The sequence below is a fragment of the Drosophila serrata genome, unplaced genomic scaffold (assembly GCF_035046125.1).
Source record: "Drosophila serrata isolate PLE 108 unplaced genomic scaffold, ASM3504612v1 contig_382, whole genome shotgun sequence".
In the NCBI taxonomy this organism is placed as follows: domain Eukaryota; kingdom Metazoa; phylum Arthropoda; class Insecta; order Diptera; family Drosophilidae; genus Drosophila; species Drosophila serrata.
Genome location: NW_028257280.1, coordinates 7,626,497 through 7,647,896, shown reverse-complemented (window position 1 = coordinate 7,647,896; position 21,400 = coordinate 7,626,497). Strand labels below are relative to the sequence as shown.

The 21,400-nt window shown below is 38.5% G+C and overlaps 1 protein-coding gene across 2 annotated transcripts; it reads right to left on the bottom strand.

Annotated features, from left to right (window-relative positions):
* Positions 1-9,237: 9,237 nt before the first annotated feature.
* On the bottom strand, positions 9,238-16,954 carry PK2-R1 (Pyrokinin 2 receptor 1). Of its 2 annotated transcripts, none has more exons than XM_020953303.2 (7): positions 16,827-16,954; positions 14,782-15,442; positions 14,557-14,722; positions 12,514-12,646; positions 12,243-12,441; positions 10,892-11,115; positions 9,238-10,325 (listed from the first exon to the last, which is right to left on the bottom strand). In XM_020953303.2, the coding sequence occupies exons 2-7, from the start codon at positions 15,260-15,262 to the stop codon at positions 9,558-9,560; spliced, it is 1,971 nt and encodes a 656-aa protein (XP_020808962.2). In that variant the 5' UTR covers positions 15,263-15,442; positions 16,827-16,954; the 3' UTR covers positions 9,238-9,557. The 2 variants fall into 2 exon arrangements, with proteins under 2 accessions (XP_020808962.2, XP_086696993.1); XM_086840867.1 differs by having other exon boundaries at positions 10,892-11,112.
* Between the last annotated feature and the right edge of the window lie 4,446 nt (positions 16,955-21,400).

Here is a 21,400-nt window from a genome sequence, read left to right as displayed (position 1 = left end):
GAGTGGCTGCCAAAGTCGCAGCCATAGGAGTTGCTTAGATAGCGATAAGACAAATGGCGTTGGCATAGATTTAGGGTATTAAACTTTATGGAAGGCAGCAGGATAATTTCACTGAAAAATTACCAAAGAATTATGACCTAGCACAACAAGTAGCTGTGGGAGGAGGATATTTATTGATTTGAAAACATTATGATTGATACGCAAGAAATTATGACTTTGGTTTAATTACAGAAAATTCTTCCAAGTTTATAGTTGAGTGCTTCATATTTATTTAGCACTTCAACAGGCTTTTACTTAACTAAGAAATTTATATTTATTTTGTATGTAAAAAAAAGTTATACTTTTGCTTAAATGCAAACACAAACTAGAGTATCTCTTTAAAGCCAGCTAATGCTATTTTACGTGTAGTTAGCCGCTCATTAGGGCAACACCTTTAGGGAGTAATAAATTTACGAAAATACACAAGACACCCAGGATACACCTCGTTCTCATGCAGCAGATGTTCATCTGTAAAGGGAGCAAATGAATGGAAGAACAAAAGGAAAGTTGCACCGAAAAAAAGTGTCTAATTTAAAGTTTAAATTAATAGAGTTTTAACTTGAAATTATAGGGAATGTGTATTATAAAAATGTAGGCTATTGAATACTGATTTTCTAGTCTTATTAACATATATTATTTTAAAATATTTTCTATTTTATTTCCGTGTAGCGACAGCTTCTCAACATTCCAACTGCATTCGAGCATATAGGCGATGAGAGGAGCCAACTGTGCGACATTCATCATGGCGAGTTTCGCGTTCGCATTGTCCTGGCTGTGAATGAGGTTGTGGCTTTCTACTGAAGGAGCAGACACGAAAGGATGGGGGCGTGGCACTGTCTCGTTACGCTTACTTAGCCGCTTAATTTATGCATTGTGCAGAGCGCAAATGATGCATTGTTTGCCACTGCAATGTGTCTTCTGTATGTGGAGGGATGAACTTCACCGCCGAAGCGAGGGGCCAAACTTTGACTCTGAGACTCAGTCGAGTGGAATAAGCTACTCTAACCAATTAGGAAAGTAAAGGAAACGTCATTTTATGATGTTCTTTGTCACTTATTTAATTTAATTAAAGCAAGTATATATTTTGTATATTTAAATGTGTATTTTAACTTCTCTTAAACACTTTATAAGATGTTAAAAGAACCTTAAGGTGTGAAAGTTAAAGGGGAATGCGAATAGAGAAACATTTTGCCACCTTCAGAGGCACTAAATTTCGCAAAGTTGCCTCCTGAAGATGGTGCAACTTTAGTTGCGGTCGCGCTTTCCCCTTGGGGTGAGCACAAAGACTCGCAATTAAGTTAGTACCATTTTTTTTTTTACTTGCCACCTGAAGCAACAGCTCACTAAATGTGCATCGCAGCGTTTAAAACGCACTTGGCTTAAAGGCGCTGCAGGGGTTTACTATGGCTTAGCTTGAAAGCACTTGGCTCTTAATTAAATAAGAAACTGAGTTTGATATTTAAGAAAAAGAAAGTTCAAAGCTTCAAGGTTTTATATATATAAGGTTTTCAATATAAAATTACCATCTTTTGAAGTTGATAAACATTCATAAAATATACGATTTAATATATTTTAAATTGTTTTCACTCAAAAAGGTTCAAAAGATTGTGGTAACCTGGTTATTTGATGCAACTGAGTTTACCTCAGACAACCTTCAGTCTAGCCTAAAAATATCCATTTCTGCAAGTTTCTTGGCAGGATTGCAAATAAGTCTGAATCCGTCTGACCGGAAATAGCCAGTCTAGGCGACGGTCATCCTATCGCCAATATTTTGTTTCCTTGAAAAGCAGCTATCAAATGGCAATTATATGCTTGAAGAGTAATGCCATGCTGTTTGCATTTAATGTACCAACTGGCCCAGACTGACAAAGACTTATTTCATTTATTTTGCGCATAAATCAAGCGGGAATTGCGTTAAAATGTTGCTTCAATTGATTTACTGTTGACTTACTGCTGTTTTCATTTCATTTCATTTCGATACGTTTGTGGAAAAAATGTATATTTTTAACGTTCCCTTGCCTTGCCTGAAGGCGTTTTTCATTTATTTTCCTTTGGCTGCCTTCGGTAAATATTACATAATGATAAGCGAAACAAAAAGTGTAGCATGCTTCAAGGAGCATACACTTTTTCAGCTTCCGGGCAGAGTTGCTTTGGTTTCATTTGGTTTTTTGAAGTAAAGAATTGTGACTAAAATATAATAAAAAAAAAAAAATAAATAATAAAATAATACATAGAATATATATAAATAATTTGCAATATTTTCATTTACCATTTATTAAATAGTTTACTTACCGTTCAAACCTCAGATAAAAGTATTTTCCAGCTAACAAATATTTATTAATATATAAAAAAACCCAAAAAGGTTTAATTAAATTTAAAAGCTTAAAAGATAGATGTTCCCTTTCCACAGAATAAGGATATTTTTTTCTTAAACACCTGACCACACTGTCCCTGTCCCGTCCCTCTGTTTATTTAGCATTGATTTATGCATCGAGCGTTTTAAATGTGGGCGTGCTATTTATGTTCCTTGACCGATGGTCTTTCGTCTGCCGGCGTTTTTGTGCCGCTTGCACTTGATTTGTGGCTTGTCCTGGAACGCAGACAACGACTCAAGCCAAGTCATAGCCAGGACTCTGGACGTGGACGGGGCGTGTCCTGGCGAAAGGTCATTTGATGTATGGGAACCTTGGCTCCTTGGGCGCACAGCTAGTTTGCATATTCGGCTGCTGCTGTGTCAGCAGTGGAAATCACTTCAAATATTATGGCTCCTTGACTGCCAAGAGCCAGAGTCAGAGCCAGAGGCGGATTTGTGTCCGAAAAGTAAAGTTCGTGACAAATTTGATGAGACTTTGCAGCTCATTTGTACGCCATGTCAGCCGCTTTGTTTGCCTTCTGCTGCATTGCATTTGGTCGCTGATTTTCCCATCAACATAACAAATGAGCTGCCGCTCCTTAGTCTGCATTTTAGAATCTGTTGTCAATGTCGTTTAAGGACAATTGCCAAATCTCAGTTTGAATAGAAGCGAATCTCTGTGATTAAAACTGTATTTAACCCTCTTATGACAAAGGAGGAAATGTGTTTTGAAATGGAATAAATTAAAAAATGAATTTAATTAATTTCTATGTATTAATTTCCATGATAACACAAATCTATAAGCTAGAATTACCCAGTAAAATTGTTAGGTATATGGCTAATAGCCACATTTAATTTATTTTCTAAAAATAAAATGTCTTTAATATCCTTTATTCGATAACATAACTTAATCCGTTGCTATTAATATATTTCAGTCATATTTATGTGTTGCCTAATTAATAGGAATCATTATTAAATTACAACCAGCCTGTACACGACGTCAATTAGGAAATCCAATACCACAATAAAGCAAACTTCGCTAATTAACAACATGTAGGCCGAAGTAAACATGGCCATATCTTCAGCAGAAATATTTCTTGTACAATAAAATTTAATTGTACATTAAATATATATCGCTATATAGTTAATAAAAACAATTAATTCTTAGCTGTCAGGCGGAAGCTTCAGTGGGTTAACCGATAACAACCAAATGGCATCAATGTGTCAGTAAACCATTTCAATTAGACTCAATGCAAATGTGTAGCTGGCCACATGTGGAGTGCGACTGGCCGGGAATCAGCAATTTAATGTCGGTTAAAGCCACAGACATTGGCATCAACATCAAGCAGCTGGGGGCCCGAAACCAAAACCGAATTCGAGTTTAGTCCTGGAGTCCTGAAGTCCGGGTAGTCCGCAGCCAGGAGCCAGGATCCCCTGTAACGAGTGCCATGTGTACGCGTGTTGCTTCAGCAGACCGTAAGGTACGTGCCAGACGCTCCGCCAATTTCCCCCGAATTTCCCCACCCAAAGGGAACCCCCTTGGAGCGATGGACATGTGCCGCCACCCCCTTGTACTTACATGGGCGGCATGCCGACAGCTGCGAATTGGTCGCTCGATTTCTTTCCTTTGTGTGATTTGTTGGCCAACGGATGTTGGCAACATGTCTCACGAAAGGCAGACATGGCTCTTCCACTTTATTTTTTTTTTTCAGTTCCTTCCGAAATAGTTGGATTGGCCGTTTGCCATTTGCCATTTAATTCACATTTGCCAGAATATTCACGTAATTGAATTCATTTCGCCGGCAGTTGGTGGAATTTTAAGCATTCGAAAACCGAGTTGTGGTTGAAATGGAAACATTATAAGAAAATTCCTTATTATTGGAAAGGCAATTTATTCATACTCGGTTTTCGATGCGACGTGACTTGAAATTATCAGCATCGAAAGGGATCGAAGAGTTCGTACTTGTAAAAACATTCAACAACTGAATAGCAAACATTCATGAATCTAAATATTGTCAGTAAATGATTTTTGAGATTTTATTATAGATTTTATGTTGAAATTTTTCACAGAGATTTTTAAAGAGCTTTAATATAAACAATTTAGAACCTATTAAAGGGGTTCATCAAAATAAATCTTGTTGGTTTTAAAAGTATATATTTTTTAATTAACAAACTTCCGCTTACATACCAACCCAATACATTTTTAAATTATGGAAAGGTAAGCCATGTTTTAATTGGAAAATTGTTGTACACTTTTTTACAGCTTGCAAATTTGTGTGCGGTCATGAACAAACTTTTGCATATTTCCTTCTCATATCGTGTTAGTAAAAATGTTCAGATTGGTCGGATGTTGTGACACACAAATTATTTAAAAGAAATGCCATAACATTTATAAAAAAAAGCATGTTTTGCCCGGCAGCAGTTAAAGTATTCTAAAACCAGGACTTTCTCTCTGATGTTGGCAAGCTTTTAAGGCCATTTAATTCTTTTATTTAATGGTACGACTATTGTGTCTCGGTGGAAAAGGAAATGCCTCTGCTTCAACATTTTTTTGCAGCAGCCTTCTGGAGTTCATAGGAATTCCGTGCTTTAATTGCGTGTTCCGCTTATTTCTGAGAATTTGTATTCATTTATTATTTATTTCAACAATTTCACTGCATTTACATTCCTTAAATGGCAATTAAAGTAAAGTGAGCCGATTTGTTTTAAACATTGAGGTTGTGGGTCTAATTTCCAAGAATAAAATTAAACCCTTTGTTTACTAATGAATTTATCTTATTGCTTTTACAAATATTTATATGAATGAGTCTTGTGAAATTTAATCCCATTTTCTTATTAAATAACAATATGCTTTTCTATATAATTTTCAACTGTACATATGGCTTTGTTTATTTTCAGAAAACAATTTATATTGACTACAGAGGAAAGCAGAAAATGTTCTTTATTGTCTACTTGCATTTAAACTTATAATGAAATGTAATTAATACTTATTTTGTGCCAATTCATATGCAGCTAAGACTGTTTAACTTTTCAATGTGATTATTTTCGCTTTGACAAAGTGCACTTTAAAATTTCTCGCTCGGAAAGAAACTTAAATTAATATTTGGCTTTCATTTAATCATTTTATCTTCAATATTGTTATTTATTTAATGAAGACCAAATGTCAGCAGTATAATTGCAAGATGTATTCCGGTGAATTTCCCGTTGGTTTATGTATATATTGTTTAACTATCGATTAATAGTTATATTTTTATTGGAATTAATATATAAATATCATGACGCAACTCATTCGCTAATTAGAAACTCTGCATGTTTTTGGAACTCTGTAGAATGTGAATTTATTTGAAACACAACTGACAGGATAATTGTTGGTCGACGGAAATAATTGAAATAATAAATTGAATGAATCAATTAATAAGACACACAATTGCAATAAAATAAATTAAGTGTAATTCGAGTTTAATTCTTTATCTAAATTTAAGTGAAAATTACATGCATTTAAATAATGGGTAAATTGAAAAGCTGACAGTTCCATGGAAAATGCAGTTGTTAATGACAATAAAGTGCCAGTGGAAAGTTAATTGATACAATGCTCAACTACAAAATATTTTCCCAACTCACCGTCCAAGGACTCAGTATCACGACTCCGAGCCAATGCTAATTAATAAACTTTACTCTATCAAGGAATTGAGAGCATCGAAGCAGTTGAAACTGTTGAAAGTTTTCCATTAAGCTGGCGTTCCCCTGCACGAGTGGACCCAATTAATGGGATCTATGTAAATTGGCTTTATTTCAATTGACCAGCTCGATTCCATGGTAGTTTCAGCTCCACTGACGTCAACCATTTGCAGGAGCAGCTAGGAGCCTGGAGCCTCTGAGGAACACTGATGGCGTTAAATCCCAAACAAATTATCGCAGACACGTTTCGGTATGCAAACAAGATGCCAAGAGGACCTACACATCTGCTGGCATGGCGATTAAAGTCTGATTCTGATTCTGGTGAACTTTCAAGTGAATCCTGTAGCCCTAAGTGCCGCTTTAAGGACAATTACCCCGGGAATTCGTTGAGGAACCCACTGGCGAAGGCAAACAAAAATATAGGGCACTCAAAGAAATGCATAAATTTATTTATGAAATTTATGGGAGAAAGTTTTTAAAGGTTTCTTTTTAAAGCAAAGAATATTTTCCTGCTTATAAAAATAGTTCTTGTTATGTTTGTTAATTTTAGTAAACAGTTTGGGTAAGTCATACTCAGCTTGTAATGCCAAAAAGTCATCACTTTCTCCAAGTGCAGACCACTCTTGGGAAAGCTGTTGAATCCACAGCAGTAGATCCGGAGGCGGGACTTGGATGGGTTCATGCCCAACGTGCCATGTCCATGGTCAAGGCTGCGCGGTTTATTGTTTTGGCTACTGCAATTGAGCGGAATATTCCGAGTTATTTTTGGCTCTCGACTTGTGGCGCAGCTAATCTCGAGTTGTCTGCTTTCGGGGATTTCGACTCTTGTTTTGTTGGACTCCAAGAAAAAAAAAAAACAAGCAGAAACAAACAAACAAACACGAGAAAAGGATGGCGCTGCAAGTACTTCGAGTACATCGAGGCCATAAAGCAAACACTTTTAGTTTGTTGAACTGTGACCGGAGGTCGGGTCCTCAAATTTCGTTGTCAAAACTGCCAGTGCCAGCTGTTGGATGCTGCTTGGATTTTAAACTGCCTCCCCCCCGCTGTCTTGTACATTTTGCCATTTTAAATTAGACCATTGTTCTGCGGCCAGGGACAGCTGCTGTATAATAGTGGCAAGGACAACAAATGCCTTGCCACAATTAATATTTAATTAAAATTTTCGGCCTTTAAAGTGGAAATCGGTTATGAACCACAAAAATCCAACTGAGCCGCTGTGCACACACACATCAAAAGTTACCAACAAAAAATAATATTTATTCGGCAAAAGTAAGAGTCAGAGCTCAGCTCTTCAGTTGACCTCAGAACACACAATGGCAACAAAAGAATCAATTGGGTTCATCGAAACATCCCGCCCCGGATTGTGGGGCCATCGCACAATAAATAAACACATAAGTCGCCCATGAAGAGTGTCCTTTGGACCGTATGTTTACACAACTTTAATTGGAGTCCCCAGAAACAAGGATGCTCCCAGTTGTGCTCTGTTATTCCATACTTGTTCTCTCTCGACCACATATTTCTGTAAATTTTTAATTGAAGCTATTTCGTTTAGTCCAATTTTGCTAGAATACATAACTACAGAGGCAAAAGTTTTAAACAATGTAGAAGATGGGGATGCACTGGTAGATAAACTATAGAACTTGTACATAAACTTAACTTAACTTAAAGAATTTATTAAACTACAGCAAGAGTTTTATTATTATTTTGTTGTTTCTGTGCCAAACAAAAAAAATGAATTCCCCGCTTTTGAAAAGTGAAAGTTTGTCGCTCATAAAGTGGAAGAGTAATCTGAAATGTCTGTGCGTAATGACCGGGACAATATGCGAAGGTTTGAATACTGGACACAGGGACCTATTAAAGTTCAAGTTTCGGTATGGGTGAAAAATCCGGAGAACCCTCTAGCTGCCATCTTCCATCTTCATCTCCGTCAGGGAGGGAGCTTTGTGCTAGCTGAGTTGGCCGTTAAACTGGTTGTCTAGACCGTAAGTAAATTTATGGCTCTGATTAATATCTTTATTGTGTCAGATTATGATTGACTAGGCGGCAGGCCGCACAATTTATTGATGGCGGCCATCCGCTCCTCCAGTATCCCTGAGCCCCGAGCTCCACTCACAAAAGAATCTGCATCGAAGGCGATGATGAATGCTCCATCCAGGAGGAGGGCACAACCAAGGGCAACTTTCACTCTCTCTTTTGTTGGCGATCCCGGCAACACGGCGTATGGAATTACATGGGTCGTTCAATGGGTAAATATGCATTTGATATATGAGCCCCTAGCCACCACCAATCTTAATCTCTTTCCCTCACACAAATACGAACCAACGAAAATGTCAGGCGAAGAGGCGACAATTTAGCCCTGAATTTTTCAAGACTTGACTCCCGTGACTCGCCTGCCACTTGAATTTATATTCCCTGCTCTCAAATAGCCATTAATAATTCCGTTTGGCCATTAAGTGAGACGAGGCGGCAGCAGCAGCCATAACTCGTGAAATTTGTCCCAGTTTTGAGTTGATTTATTTTGCTATACTAATCCCATTTTGCTTCCTATTCACTCCACGTGCCAATTCGCCACAGGATAAGCCCATTCTTGCAACTCCTGGCACATTCGTTTCAATACGAACTTCCTTTACTGTAAAGCCGCCTTGACTAATGGACCTCCGGCACTTGGCCAGGTGCAGACTGAAATGGCCAGGATGGCAGGTGCACATGCAGTAACAGAATAGTGATTTACACTTTGAAAAAAAGAAGGAAATTAATAAAAATATAGGTATAAGAAATATATATATTAATTATCTTGGAATGCTAACATATAATGACTCTTTAAATACAAATTAATAGCTCAAATTTTCATCTAGAATTGAATAGTAATATATATTTTCTATACTTTTTTTCCTAACAACATTTCATCCTTTTCAGCACAATTTTCTGTTAGTGCAACAAGCAACATAATGCCTGCCAATCGCCAGGAATAAAGTCACAAAAGCAAAGAGCTAAGACTGGAAAATGTACTCTTTCCGGGAAATCTGAAAACCAGGAGCCGGTGTCTCCTTTTTTCTATATTCCCTTTCTCAATTTCCCCTCTCAATTCCTCGTCTCTGCCTGGAATGCAGATGAAGCTGAATGTTCCTGGCGTGCATTGTGCGAAAATAAAAAGACTGAAAGGATTTTGCTGTAATGCTGGCAACATTCTTTATTTATTCACATTATTTACTGGTAGCTCAACACTTAACACTTAATTTATGGCTGCGATGCGGTTGCCATTGCCAATTCTGGGGCATGGCATTTCGTCAGGACGTGGACGAAGACGAGGACACTTTGTTGCCTCATTAGCCTGGCTTTATGCTTCGCATAAATCGTCTGGACTTGGCTATTTTTTTATGGCCAAATTTGCATGCAAATCGCACGGCATTCTCCGGCTTTTTTACAGATCAAAAGATCGGCTTTATTGCCCCTAACTAAACAATGACTAACTAAGCGAATCCCATCATTGGGATTTAGGTGAACCATAGGCCATTCCCTCGCCGGCAGAGTCCTCAGTTTTCTGTCTCCTCTTGCGCCATGGAAACTTGCGGGAACTGCGACCCGCCACGGAGCCAGATTGATTGGTCTCCGGATCGGGCAGACTGTGACTACCACAAAATGGAGCAGGCATTGTTGTTCCTGTAGCCTCATCCCGGCGACTTATGACCCTCGATAGCTTCAGACGAGTGGCTGGCGGACCTAACTCTGATGGGTCAGCAATTTGCGGTGAAGGTGTCACCAGGAGAGCTCCACTTTTGGTGGCTAGCAGGGCCCGCTTTGCTCTGCCGGAGGCATAGTGCCTATCCACCACCTCGGCCTCCAGCAGGGAGTTGGCATCACCCACCGAGGACAGCTGCGAGACCTGAGCCTGCAACATGCGGTGGGGCACTGCCGATCCCGGTCCTGGGCCAAAGAACTCCTGTTTCCGAAGTCGCCTTCCTCCGCCAACTCCATTGCCAGCTCCCAGGCCAGTGCTATTGATCGTTGTCGTCGTGGTGGTGGTGCGGATGCTATCCTGCAAGGACAACTGGTGGCTCGCATCCCGGCAGCGGAACTGCACCACTCGATAGGATCCGTAGGGTTCCAGGGCATTGTTGTTCACACTGCAACTAGCCGGCTGGAGACGCATCGAACCATTCTGCCGGAGCAGAGCACTGTAGTTGTGCTGGTGGTGCTGGCTCTGCTGGTGGTGGTGGTTCCTGGCCAAACCAAACTGCCTAGTTAGGGTGATCTGTGGGGGAATAGGTATAGAAAGGTTTAGGGATTACATTAAATAAATATTTATGATACTGTAAGGGCTTAAGTTTTTGTACTTTTGCAGGGTATTATAATATTAAGTCAAAAGCATGAAACGCAGTGAAGGAGTCATTTCCGACCCCATAAATCATATATATTCTTGATCAGCATTAACAGGCGGTTCTTTTTAGCTATCTCTGACAGAAAAACAAAATTTTAAAAAAATTTGAATTTTTTTTATCAAAAAAAAAAATGAAAGGGTTACAACGTTAAAAATGTGAAAAATTTGAATTATTTTAAATTCTAAATTGAGTATGCAGATTTATTAACCTATCAAAAACTAACACAGGAACGCTTTCCGAATTAAATTTAAGTCTTTTTTTAATTAGTTATGAGTACTTTAGTTTGACGATTTGTCGAAAAAAATGTATAAAATTATAGATAAGTATTGATACAAATGCAAATATTTTAAGCTTAGTATATATTGCAAGGGTATATATACTTCGACTTTCCTAAGCTAGTATCCTTTCTTGTTCTCTTTCATATTCATTCCAGACTTACCTTAAAAGCCTCTCGGAACTTGTGGCTCATGATATTGTACAGCAGCGGATTGATACACGTGGAGAGGAAGTAGAGCACACCGGAGGTGTAGTCCAGTATCCGGAAGTAATCGTTAAAGGCATCCCGGCTGATGCCTATATTAATCAGCGAAAGGCCATACACAGCCATCAGTCGCTGGGCATGGAAGGGGGCCCAGCAGAGGAAAAAGGCGACGGCTACAGCTACTGCAAATAGGGGCAAGGATAAGGGACGCATTAAGTACGCTGGAAAAAAACAATACTAGATGGGTCTTAAAATTAGTAAAAGGATAATTTTGGCTCTCTTTACAAGTGCTCTTCACAAGTTTTGGAATTCTTCACTATGAGCCAATTTATTCGCTTTCAAAACTTGTTTACTGCCTTTACATTCTATCTTTTTATGCTTCGATTTAATTTATGATGAATTGCTTTAAGTTGACTCTGAGTTGGGTCTTTGGCCTCGTTTTGTGTTTTGTTCAGCAGAACAAGTGGCACACTATAGCTTAAGGCTGTGGTTTTTCCTAGAAAGTAAACTTCAAATTGCAGGTTGTAAACTAACCTGTAATGAAAAATATTCCCCTTGAATTTTCTTATGTTTTATAGTTGGGCACTGGAAAAAGGTTTTGTTTTCTCTTAAATAATAATAATACCTACGGAAGTAGATTATTCAGAGTTTATGTATGAACTGTTGAATCAAACTAGAAATATATAACTGTATACTTTTACACAAAATACTAGTATCAAGATTAACTGGAGTTTAAATTGAAAATTATGAATTTTATATCATTTAAAAGGTAGCTAAACTTTTGAAAGCAGAAATATACTTTTTACTTTTACAGAACAGTAAAGTTTCGCCATTTTTCTCCTTGTGTATTTAATAGAAACTTCCTACGCATCGTCTTGCCAATTATTGCAGTGCCAACCACACTCCACTTTTGCCCCATTGCCACTCCCCCAATCCTTGGTGCCCTTGATTACTTTGAGGTGTCAGGTGGCTTCACCTTTTGCCTCATTCACCAGTTGGCCATTTAAGGGCTCTAGGCACACACTCGGATTTGATGCTTGCAAAAAATTAACGACACCGTGGAGGGGATACAAAAAAAAAAGAAGGGAAAACCTACATACATACATGACGCAAGTGCAAATGGAAATTACGAAGGGAAACGGGGTTGTGGCCATGACGAATCTCGTGTTTGATGTCGCCAACGCAAATACGCTGACAGTAATTTTCAATTTAAGACTTTCGGCGGAAAAGTTTGTGACACGCGACGGGGCGGGATCTTGGCTTGCTGCCTTTAATCAATCAAGCCGCCAACACAACGCAACTCACCTACCCAACATTCTGATGACACGTCCCTGGGCATTGAGTCCGCGGTTGGCATCGTATGTCCTCCTCGGCAGGGATTGGAGTAACCTGCTCCTCTTCAGCTTCACACCGATCAGGACATAGAGCACGCAGATAGCCGTCATGGGTCCACCAAAGAATATGAATCCAGAGACGGCGAACACGTGGGCATAAAAGTCGTTCTCCATCTGCAGACGATAAAGGACAATATTAAATGATGAGTGCCTCTACAGCTTCCATTTTGCCATTCGTCCACCCACCGTGCAGGAGTATCCGCCGTTTTGATAGACCACCGAAAATTGCACAGCCTGGGGCAGTGCCAGCAGGAAGGCCGTCAGCCAAATGGCAAATATAAATTTAATGGCCCGCGACAATTTTGACATGGTGTGTTGCCTATAAATGACAGAAAGATTACGCTATATTATATGTTAAATATTAAGGGGGATTTTTATGTAAATGCTTCCGCTTTAATGTGGGTAGATGTGACACAGCAAAAAGAACAGCGAAGGCGGTTAAAAAACGGCTACAAGTAAGACCATTGCATCAGCCATTTTAAGAAACAACATTCAACATAAATATTTAATGTAAGCTGATAAAAATAAACACAAAAACAAAGAAAAATTTAAAATATATATTTAGTATATTGTCCTTATAAATTTAAAAGTAATTTCACAAATAGCAACCAACTTGAAATAAGAATTTGTGAAAAGGAAACCGAAACTGAAAAGGCAATATTATTAGGTCCTTTAATATTGGTGTTGTTGCCCCAAAAATATTTATTAACATATAAAAAACATATAGCAAAGACCATTAAAAATATAAAAAGTAATTTTAATTAATTATGGATTCCGTGAAATGTTATTATATGTTTTACAGTTTTCCTTCTTTTTATACTCTTTCAGGGTATTGTAATTGCAGTCAAAAGCTTTAAACGCAGTGAAGGAGTCATTTCCGACCCTATAAATCATATATATTCTTGATCATCATCAACAGACGAATCTTTCTAGCCATCTCTGAGAGAAAAAAATTTTTGAAAAATTTTTAATTTTTTTTTTTGTCAAAAAAATTGAAAGGGTTACATTGTTAAAATTCATAAAAATTTGAAAAATTGTAAATTTTAAATTAAGTATGCAGATTTGTTAACCTATCAAAAACTAACAGAGGAACGCTTTCCGATTGAAAATTAATGCCTTTTTGACTGAGTTATGAAGGATTTTCTATGCAAAGTTATAAATATTTAGGTTACTCAAAGTCGCTTCGTTTTCTTATTTTATATTTACATTTACATTTAAAGTCACATTTAAATGACTTAAGGTGCAGACTAATTTTATTTATATGCCAAACTTTTGGGCTCCATTTAAGTCATCTAAAATAAACGTTTTAGAAACTTAAAAGATATTTCATCATTTATATTTAAACCCCAAATTTGTGAAATGTAAAACTTTGTGTCCTAACTTTACAATTAGGTTAGAAATGCCTTATTTAAGGCATCCCACCCTTTTATGTCTGGTTATGCCCAAGGACATGCTCCAAGTGATTATATTCATTTATTCTGTAAATTGTATATATGTATGTAAAATATGTATAAAGTAGGAAAAGCAAATTGTACTTAAAAAAAGAAAAAACAGAATGTTGTTTTTACATACAAATGACATTTTGTTTTTCAAGAATCTAAGCGGTAAAGGAAATTTAATACGATGATGGCTGGAACGCAATACTCGAGAATCTTGAATGGTATTCCGACATATTTGCTTAAGGAAGAATTTGTATTTATAGAATACAAAACGAACAAGTAGAATAATGTAAACAATGCAGGAGAGGAATTGTTCTGGGTCATTCTGTATTTATCGTTCATATTAAAGAGTGAAAATGTCACGTAAAATATACAAATTATGCTCACTAATAAACCTAAGTAACTATGCAATTTATTGATTGAATTTATTGCCAAAACTTGGCAAGTTAATTTCATAGTTCATAATGAGTGTAGCCGACTATTAATTAGTGTCAATAAATAACAGGAATTTTGGTTTGATGTTTGGTTATCTGAAAATGACAAATTCTCTTGTTGTCGAGGTATATTTTCGTTATCATTCCACAGACTGACACTGTTTAATTATGAATAATTATTGGGCCTATCATTTGTGTTTTATTTAGGTTAAATCATATCAAGTTTTATTTATCTATTTGTCATCGGGCCTAAATTATAACAATTTCCCTTATTAATAAAATTGACAGCATAAATATCACATATTTATTATTAATTATGACAAAAAACAAAGAATTTTAGTTTTTGACAAACTCACCGGAAGGGATGACAGATGGCTATGTAACGCTCCACAGTAAAAGCCGTGATAGTGAGCACTGTTGCATTGGCTGCCATTTCCGACAGGACACTTCCCATGATGCACATGGCGTCCGTAAAAGGATACATGTCCGGATACCATAGATTGTACAGTTCCTGCGGAATGCCTGCACAAAATTCGTCACATTACGCATACGTCCCGTTGGCCCATCGAACCGAAACTCACCTGAGACCAAGAGTATCAGATCCGATACAGCCAAATTGAACAAATAGAAGTTGGTGGCCGTGTGCATAAAGTTATTCCGCGAAATCACAATGCAGGTTATCAGATTCCCCAGCACGCCGGCGACAAATATGAGGGCATAGCACACGGTAAAGGCTGTTCGAAGGGTCAGGGATTCGTCGCCCGGGGAATCCGCGGCCATTGTGCTGGCATTCGTGCCATTCGCCGAGCCCAACAGATTTGAGAGATTCTCCGTCGTTATGTTCAGCAGATGGGCGACATGTGTTAAGAATTTGTCATTCTTCAGCAGCAGCAGCTCGGGGCTCTCGCTCTCGGCGGGATTCGGTAGGGATTCGGTGGCGGCGATTCCCTGATTGAGACTGGGCGACACATGGGCCATGAATGATTGATTGAGGCCATCATCGTTGCTGTCGTTGACGTTGGCGTTGGCGTTAGCGATGGCAATGGCGACGCCCTGCAACATACTAGCTGCCGTCGATTAATTGCGGAGCCCCTTCACGGGCCCCACCCAGAGAAGGAATCGGTCCCACTACAACTCCACTCCTATCAATGTGTTATTAATACTGTCTGGCGTATCCTTCGCGGCTGCGGTGCCACATGGCCGATAAGCAGTCGACGACAGGCCCAAAAATTGCGCACTCGCCTGTGAAGCAAACAACATTGAAAGTCATTAGACTAAGGGGATGAATTTAAATTGAATCCCCAGCCACATCGGCTGGCATAATCATTTGCTGAGGGGGCAGGGACAGGGCATTAGGTGGCCAGGCGGGTCTCCTCGACCAGGAAACTACGTTTTATTCCCGAAAAAAGAAAGAGACAATAAAGCACTTGACTACATCCACTTGTCCACATGCCTCTTGGTTCTATTAGTGGCAAGCATCTGGGGACTAGCTAAGAGAACAAATCTATTTATTACACATTAAATGAACAATAAAATATTCACTCTCAATGTGGAGATATAATCTTATACTTAAGTAAAAAATGTTGTATTTATAATGGGTTCAGAACTGTTTAATGCCAAATGAAATTAAGGGGCTTTAGAGTACATATCTTTAAATAAACTAATGCTCTTTAGATTGTAAAAAAATTCATTTATAATAAGAAACTCAGTGATCTTCTCTCTTCTTAATTTAAATCCTTCACATAAACTTCAGAGTGATACTTAAAGGTTCTTCCTCCCTCATTGTACATATAATTATTACAAATATTTTCTCTCTGTGCTCCACTTGTCACTTGGCTCTATTAATAGTAAACATCTTGAGCTTTCGGAATACAGATTGCTGGCAATCAATACAAATATAGTTGCGGATGTGAAAGTTTTTCTATTTGCCCGGACTTAGCCAGGATGATGAGTGAACTCAAACCTGATTGCATGCGTGTGGAAAACTTTCTTTGGGCCTGGCAAAGGGAAAACTTTTACCCAGCCGACTTGAGGGCCATTAAGTGCTCGGCCTATTAGAGAACCCGGAACATGCGGGACTTTAAAGATGCCTGGAAAATGTGTAACTTGGGCTAATATTTCACTCATTATGCAGCCGACACGTTGTGCCTGCTGCCAAAAGTCAAATTTGTTAGGTTAGAAGTCAAAGGCCAAGGAAGGGAGCAACGTGTCGCTGTTAATGCCAAGTTGGATTATTGGCTTGTAGCCAGATTTTAGGTTGATGCGTCTAATTAATTATGTTTCCTGTTCGTTAAGCGTTCTCCCTGACACGAGAAACTTGGCAAGAAGCGTTTAAAAAAAAGAGACGAGCCCTGAAAAGTATGCTACGAATGTGTAAGAACCACAATTCCTTTGGGAAAACTCCAGGGCCTCCCCATAACACCGTATTGACGCAAACTAATTGGAAAAAATAATTGAATTGCCCGTTCAGGTGTGAAAGTTGATTTAGATATGATTGGGCAAAATACAGAAGGAGTTATGTCCAGAAGCTGAAGATATTGCAATTATACAACCCAATCAGTCACAGCGACCTTATTAAGGTTGGCAATTCAATTGAATTTTCATTTGGAAAAGTTGTAACCGCAACCTAGCTGCAATTGCGAAGATGAGCAGGTTACACAGCTTTAAGATTTTTTCAATTAAAATTTGCGGTTGCCAAAAAGTAAGCAATTTAGAAAAAGCAACAGTCTGAAGATTCTGGGAATTGAAGAAAATTGGGTACTGAACAAATTTTTCATTCTACGCAGCTTTCATATTCCACTTGAATGTTGATTCTTACCAAGGATTGATTAAATAACAAAAGCCACGCTGCTTTATTTGCTATTGTTTGCCCTATTCTGTCTCGTATCCTTCTTCGTGTCACACAAGGTGTGTGACTCCTTTTCACCTTTTGCACTTTCTTTTATTGTCACGGGACGTGTAAGGACTTCCGTGCGGGTGGATTTTTTTTTTAACCCGTTAGCCTTTGTTAAACCGGAATCACTGAACGGAAAATTAGTTTTGCACTTTGTTGGACATTCCATTGGACATATTTAATCAGTTGCAACTCGCTGGGGGTTGTTAGAGATTTTATTTATTCGATTTAGGTTACATTCTGTTAAATGGTTTCTAGTTATTTTATTTTTTATTCTATCCTTTGTTTAGGAATATTAATTTTAAAGGGCTTCAACTTGTTAATCACTGCCTAATGGCTTATATTCAAATGTAATTTAATTCTGGGTTTCAGTTTGATTTATATTGGTTTTAAACTCAAGTTAAAAACTGTGTGTTTAAATACGAAGTAAAATTTAAAATGTTGTTTAAATATTTTTGATTTTATTTTTCATCACTTTAACGGACTTTCTGTTTGAAATTCTTTTGGCCACGGATTTTATTCAGGCTTACACGCGTCCGATGTGTAGCAAAGTCGGTGACAGACTGAGTTGCCTTGCGGCAATCGAGACAGAAGTTGGTTGGCTCCTGTTAACTGAATGTTAGCCAGCAGCAGCTCTTGGCCTTTTCGCTCTCCGTGTTGGCCCGTTTGTCACTCTCTGTGTGTCTCCTCATCCTCTGTGTATGTGTAAGGCAAACATTTGGGCTTAATTTCATTCATAAATTCATGCACTTCACCTTGACAGTGGAAACCCAGCGTCTCCGTAAGTTATGTCTTACTCGGCGGATGAGTAATGTCACAGGCAGCTGGTTAGAGAGCGTGGCCGTAAATGGCAGTCGATCCAATTGAATGGCAGAGCTAATTGAAATTGCAAATAGCCCAAAGCACTAGCACTTACTTTTAATATTTATTGTTGACGGCGCCCCCTGAACAACACGCGTTTTTCCACGATCTTGGGAATGAGAAATCAAAGCCGTCTTGGCATCGTAAAGTCGGGGAATAAATGTGTTTGTTTTGCAGGACATGAGCCATTGCCTGGATGTGCTCTTGCCACCCTTCCCCCTCCTTGAAGCTACCAGTGAAACCGCATATTAATGTCGGCCCTCGTCCGCAGATTTGTGGATTTGTTTTCATTATCCTGCCTTCGGGGCTCGCATTCAATTGAAGCGGCCTGTCGGTTGGGCCTGACTTTAAGGCTGGAATGAAGAGAAGTGGGGCAGTTTTGAGTCCAATTTGGTACGGTTGTCTGGTCGCGGTAAATATGCACAGTTGCTGGAGCGTGACCACAATCCCAGCCGGTTTTCTGAAGGCTCGCTTAAGAGCCTTAGGCTATTAAGGAAACGCCAGCGGGTACTGAAGGAATTTCCCACAAATTCCGATTACACGAGTAGCCGTCGAGCGAATTAAGCCGCTCGAGTTGTGTTATTTTCTTTTTTTGGATTATCTCATTTGGACATTACAAAATGTTACAAAACAGATATTACAGATGATTTTCAGCTTTTTGTTATATGGTTTAAAATCTGAGAAAGCTTATCTTCTCATTTTTATTTAACCGGAATTAGTACTTAACAAGAAAGAAGACTAAATTGGGAAAGCCAAAGTTTATAAACCCTTGCATATTGCAATTAAATTCTAGGATAAAATCGGAAACGAATCATAATTAAGCTTAAAATATTCGCATTTGAATTGATACCTATTTATATATTTTTAATTGACGACTTATTCAATAAATGTATGATTAAAAATCGCTTAATTCAGCCAAAAATGCATTAATTTCAATTCAGAAAGCGTTGCTATGCTAGTTTTGATTAGGTTAAAAAATGTGCATACTCAATTTGAAATTAAAAATTTGATCAATTTTTGACAATTTTAACGATGTAACCCCTTTCCTTTTTTTCAAAAATGGTACATTTTTGAATATTTTGTTTTTCTTCCGGAGGTAGCTAAAAAGATTCGCCTGTTGATGCTGATCAAAAATATATACAATTTATAGGGTCTGAAATGAGTTCTTCACAGCGTTTCAAGCTTCTGACTAAAATAAGAATACTCTGTGCACTGTGAAAATAATATTTATATGTATATTAAAGTAATAAATTTACCTCTATAAAGCTTACAAATTAAATATCTCATCTTTCATCTCAGTGTACATAGCAACCACATCAAATAACATAATTTCGACTTCCGCACACTTTGATCCTGGCGTAAATGCGATTAAATGCGCGTTAAATTAATGCGTCCCGAAATAATCATTGTCCGCAATCTGTAAGTCGATTTCCCTGGATTATTCATGAACTGAACTCGCCGAAGAGAGTAAATAATGAAAGCGTCAGGCCAATCAATATTAGTGCTTCACCTACTGACCTTTGTCCGATGTTGCGTATACGCAACGTTGCCCCGCCACACACAGTTAGTGGTGGTGCTTTTGTGTGTGTGTGTCTGTAAGTGTGTCTGTGATTCGGAACAATTCAATTGGCCAGTAGATGATGCTGATTAGCATAATGCCTTCTGACACACATGTGGACCACCGACCGAGAGACAAAAGATGCCCGGGGTGCCTAATCGAAAAGGGTCGACCGCAGACTCGACCAGGGCACAGCAGTTGGTCGTAGTTCTCAGGATCTGTGTCTGATTTACGACTGCAATGAGGCTGAAACGACAATGATAATGTCCTGGCCGCAACCAGAGCTCGTGATTAGCTTGCCGCCCTGATGTACGATGCCGAAATGAGGGCTCTACAATTTAGGGGGGCTTAAGGCACTTTTGAATGCGTCATGTTATTCGAGATGCGACTAATTAAATGCAATTAAACTAAACGAGAGTCCTTGGCCTCTGGCTGCCACCAGAGCTCCAGAGCATTGAACTGGGACTGGAAACAGGGACGAAAGTATCACTTTACATACTATATACTCGACACTCGATTCGTTGGAGCCCACGCACTTGGCTCAACTCGATTTGAAGTCGTGCATTACTCATACAACCCGTTGGCCGGGAGTTTATGGGAAGTGCGCTACATTTTCATGTTCGAAATTGGGCATCTTGGCCAACGGTGGCATGCCGTTAAGGGCAATTGCCGGGCTTTTAACCAAATGAAGCCCGGCGAGCACGCACACCTCTTTTTCTTTCATTCTTATTTTTATTCATTTCGGGAATTCAATTATTTGAAAGGCTCTGCAGTGCATGTGGAACTATGGCTTCGCTGCCAATCGAAGGTCACAATTAGCCATGAGCTCTGAAATTTTTGTCAACGACTTGTTGAACGCGTGCGAGAGTTCAATAAATTGAGGTCGCCAAGTAAGAATAGATAAAGTTTAGCAATGAAATCGAAATACTCTAAGTATAGGGATTTTTTATAGATTTGTTTTAGATGTGGCTAGCAGAAAGGCAATACTTTATAGTATTCCGAAAGGAACATAAAGTATATGGTATATAAAATTATATTAATGATGTTAAGGTCTAAAGAACACTGAAGGAGTAATAGTCGAAAAAGTATAAAAGTTTGAATTATTAAGCATTTCTCTTTGATTTATTTTTATATGTTAATAATCATAAAAATGAATACTATAAAAAAGAAAACCCAGTTAATGTGGTTTTACATTACAAGGCTTTGTGAAAGTATTCCTTAAAAAAGTACATTTATGTCTGAAGTTTTTACAAAATTAAAATTAGATTTAAAGTGATTGTTTAGAGTCCCAACTTAAACTCTGTGTAAAACCCATTTCATATATATATTAATTTCATTAAAATGAAAAACCCTGTAGACCCTTTTTAAGGGAAAACCGTAACTATCTTGTCCGGCCAGGCAGTTTTCATCTCCTATTTCTATAAGCTTTCCGACTCAAATATCATATTTGGTGTACTTAGGTGGGGAAGTTAGGGAAAACGGCGTGCGGCAACGGGTTGGTCGAACTGCAAATGACTTTCGGCTTTTGGCCCCTCTCCGCGTGCAATAAAAGTAAATGAATTGGAAACTTGCACAAAATTCAGTCAAACTGCTGACGAAGATGCCGCCGTCGCCTGATGACAGAGTTCTGGAAGAAAAAAAAAAAGAAAAGAAAACTTCAAAATGCCAAACAAGAGCTCGACTCAACTCAACGCGAATCAAAAGACGCCCCCCTCGAATCTGATGTCATGCCCAATGTTCATAAAGAGCAAAGCAAACGAAATTCTGGCCCTGAATTATACCCTCGCTTTCCATCTCCATTTTCCTCTCCCTATCCGTTTCCATTTCCCTCTTGCTTTGGTCTTTTGCCGGCTTTCGTCAACAATTGGCAGTCAAAGTTTTGACTGTG

What these genes read in the sequence shown, in the direction of transcription:
- PK2-R1 (XM_020953303.2), bottom strand. Translation starts at nt 15,262, where the DNA reads ATGTTGCAGGGCGTCGCCATTGCCATCGCTAACGCCAACGCCAACGTC. An exon ending in ACGGCGGATACTCCTGCACG is followed by an intron (nt 12,442 to 12,513) that starts GTGGGTGGACGA and finishes TATCGTCTGCAG; the next exon opens with ATGGAGAACGACTTTTATGC. An exon ending in AGTTCCGAGAGGCTTTTAAG is followed by an intron (nt 10,326 to 10,891) that starts GTAAGTCTGGAA and finishes ATTCCCCCACAG; the next exon opens with ATCACCCTAACTAGGCAGTT.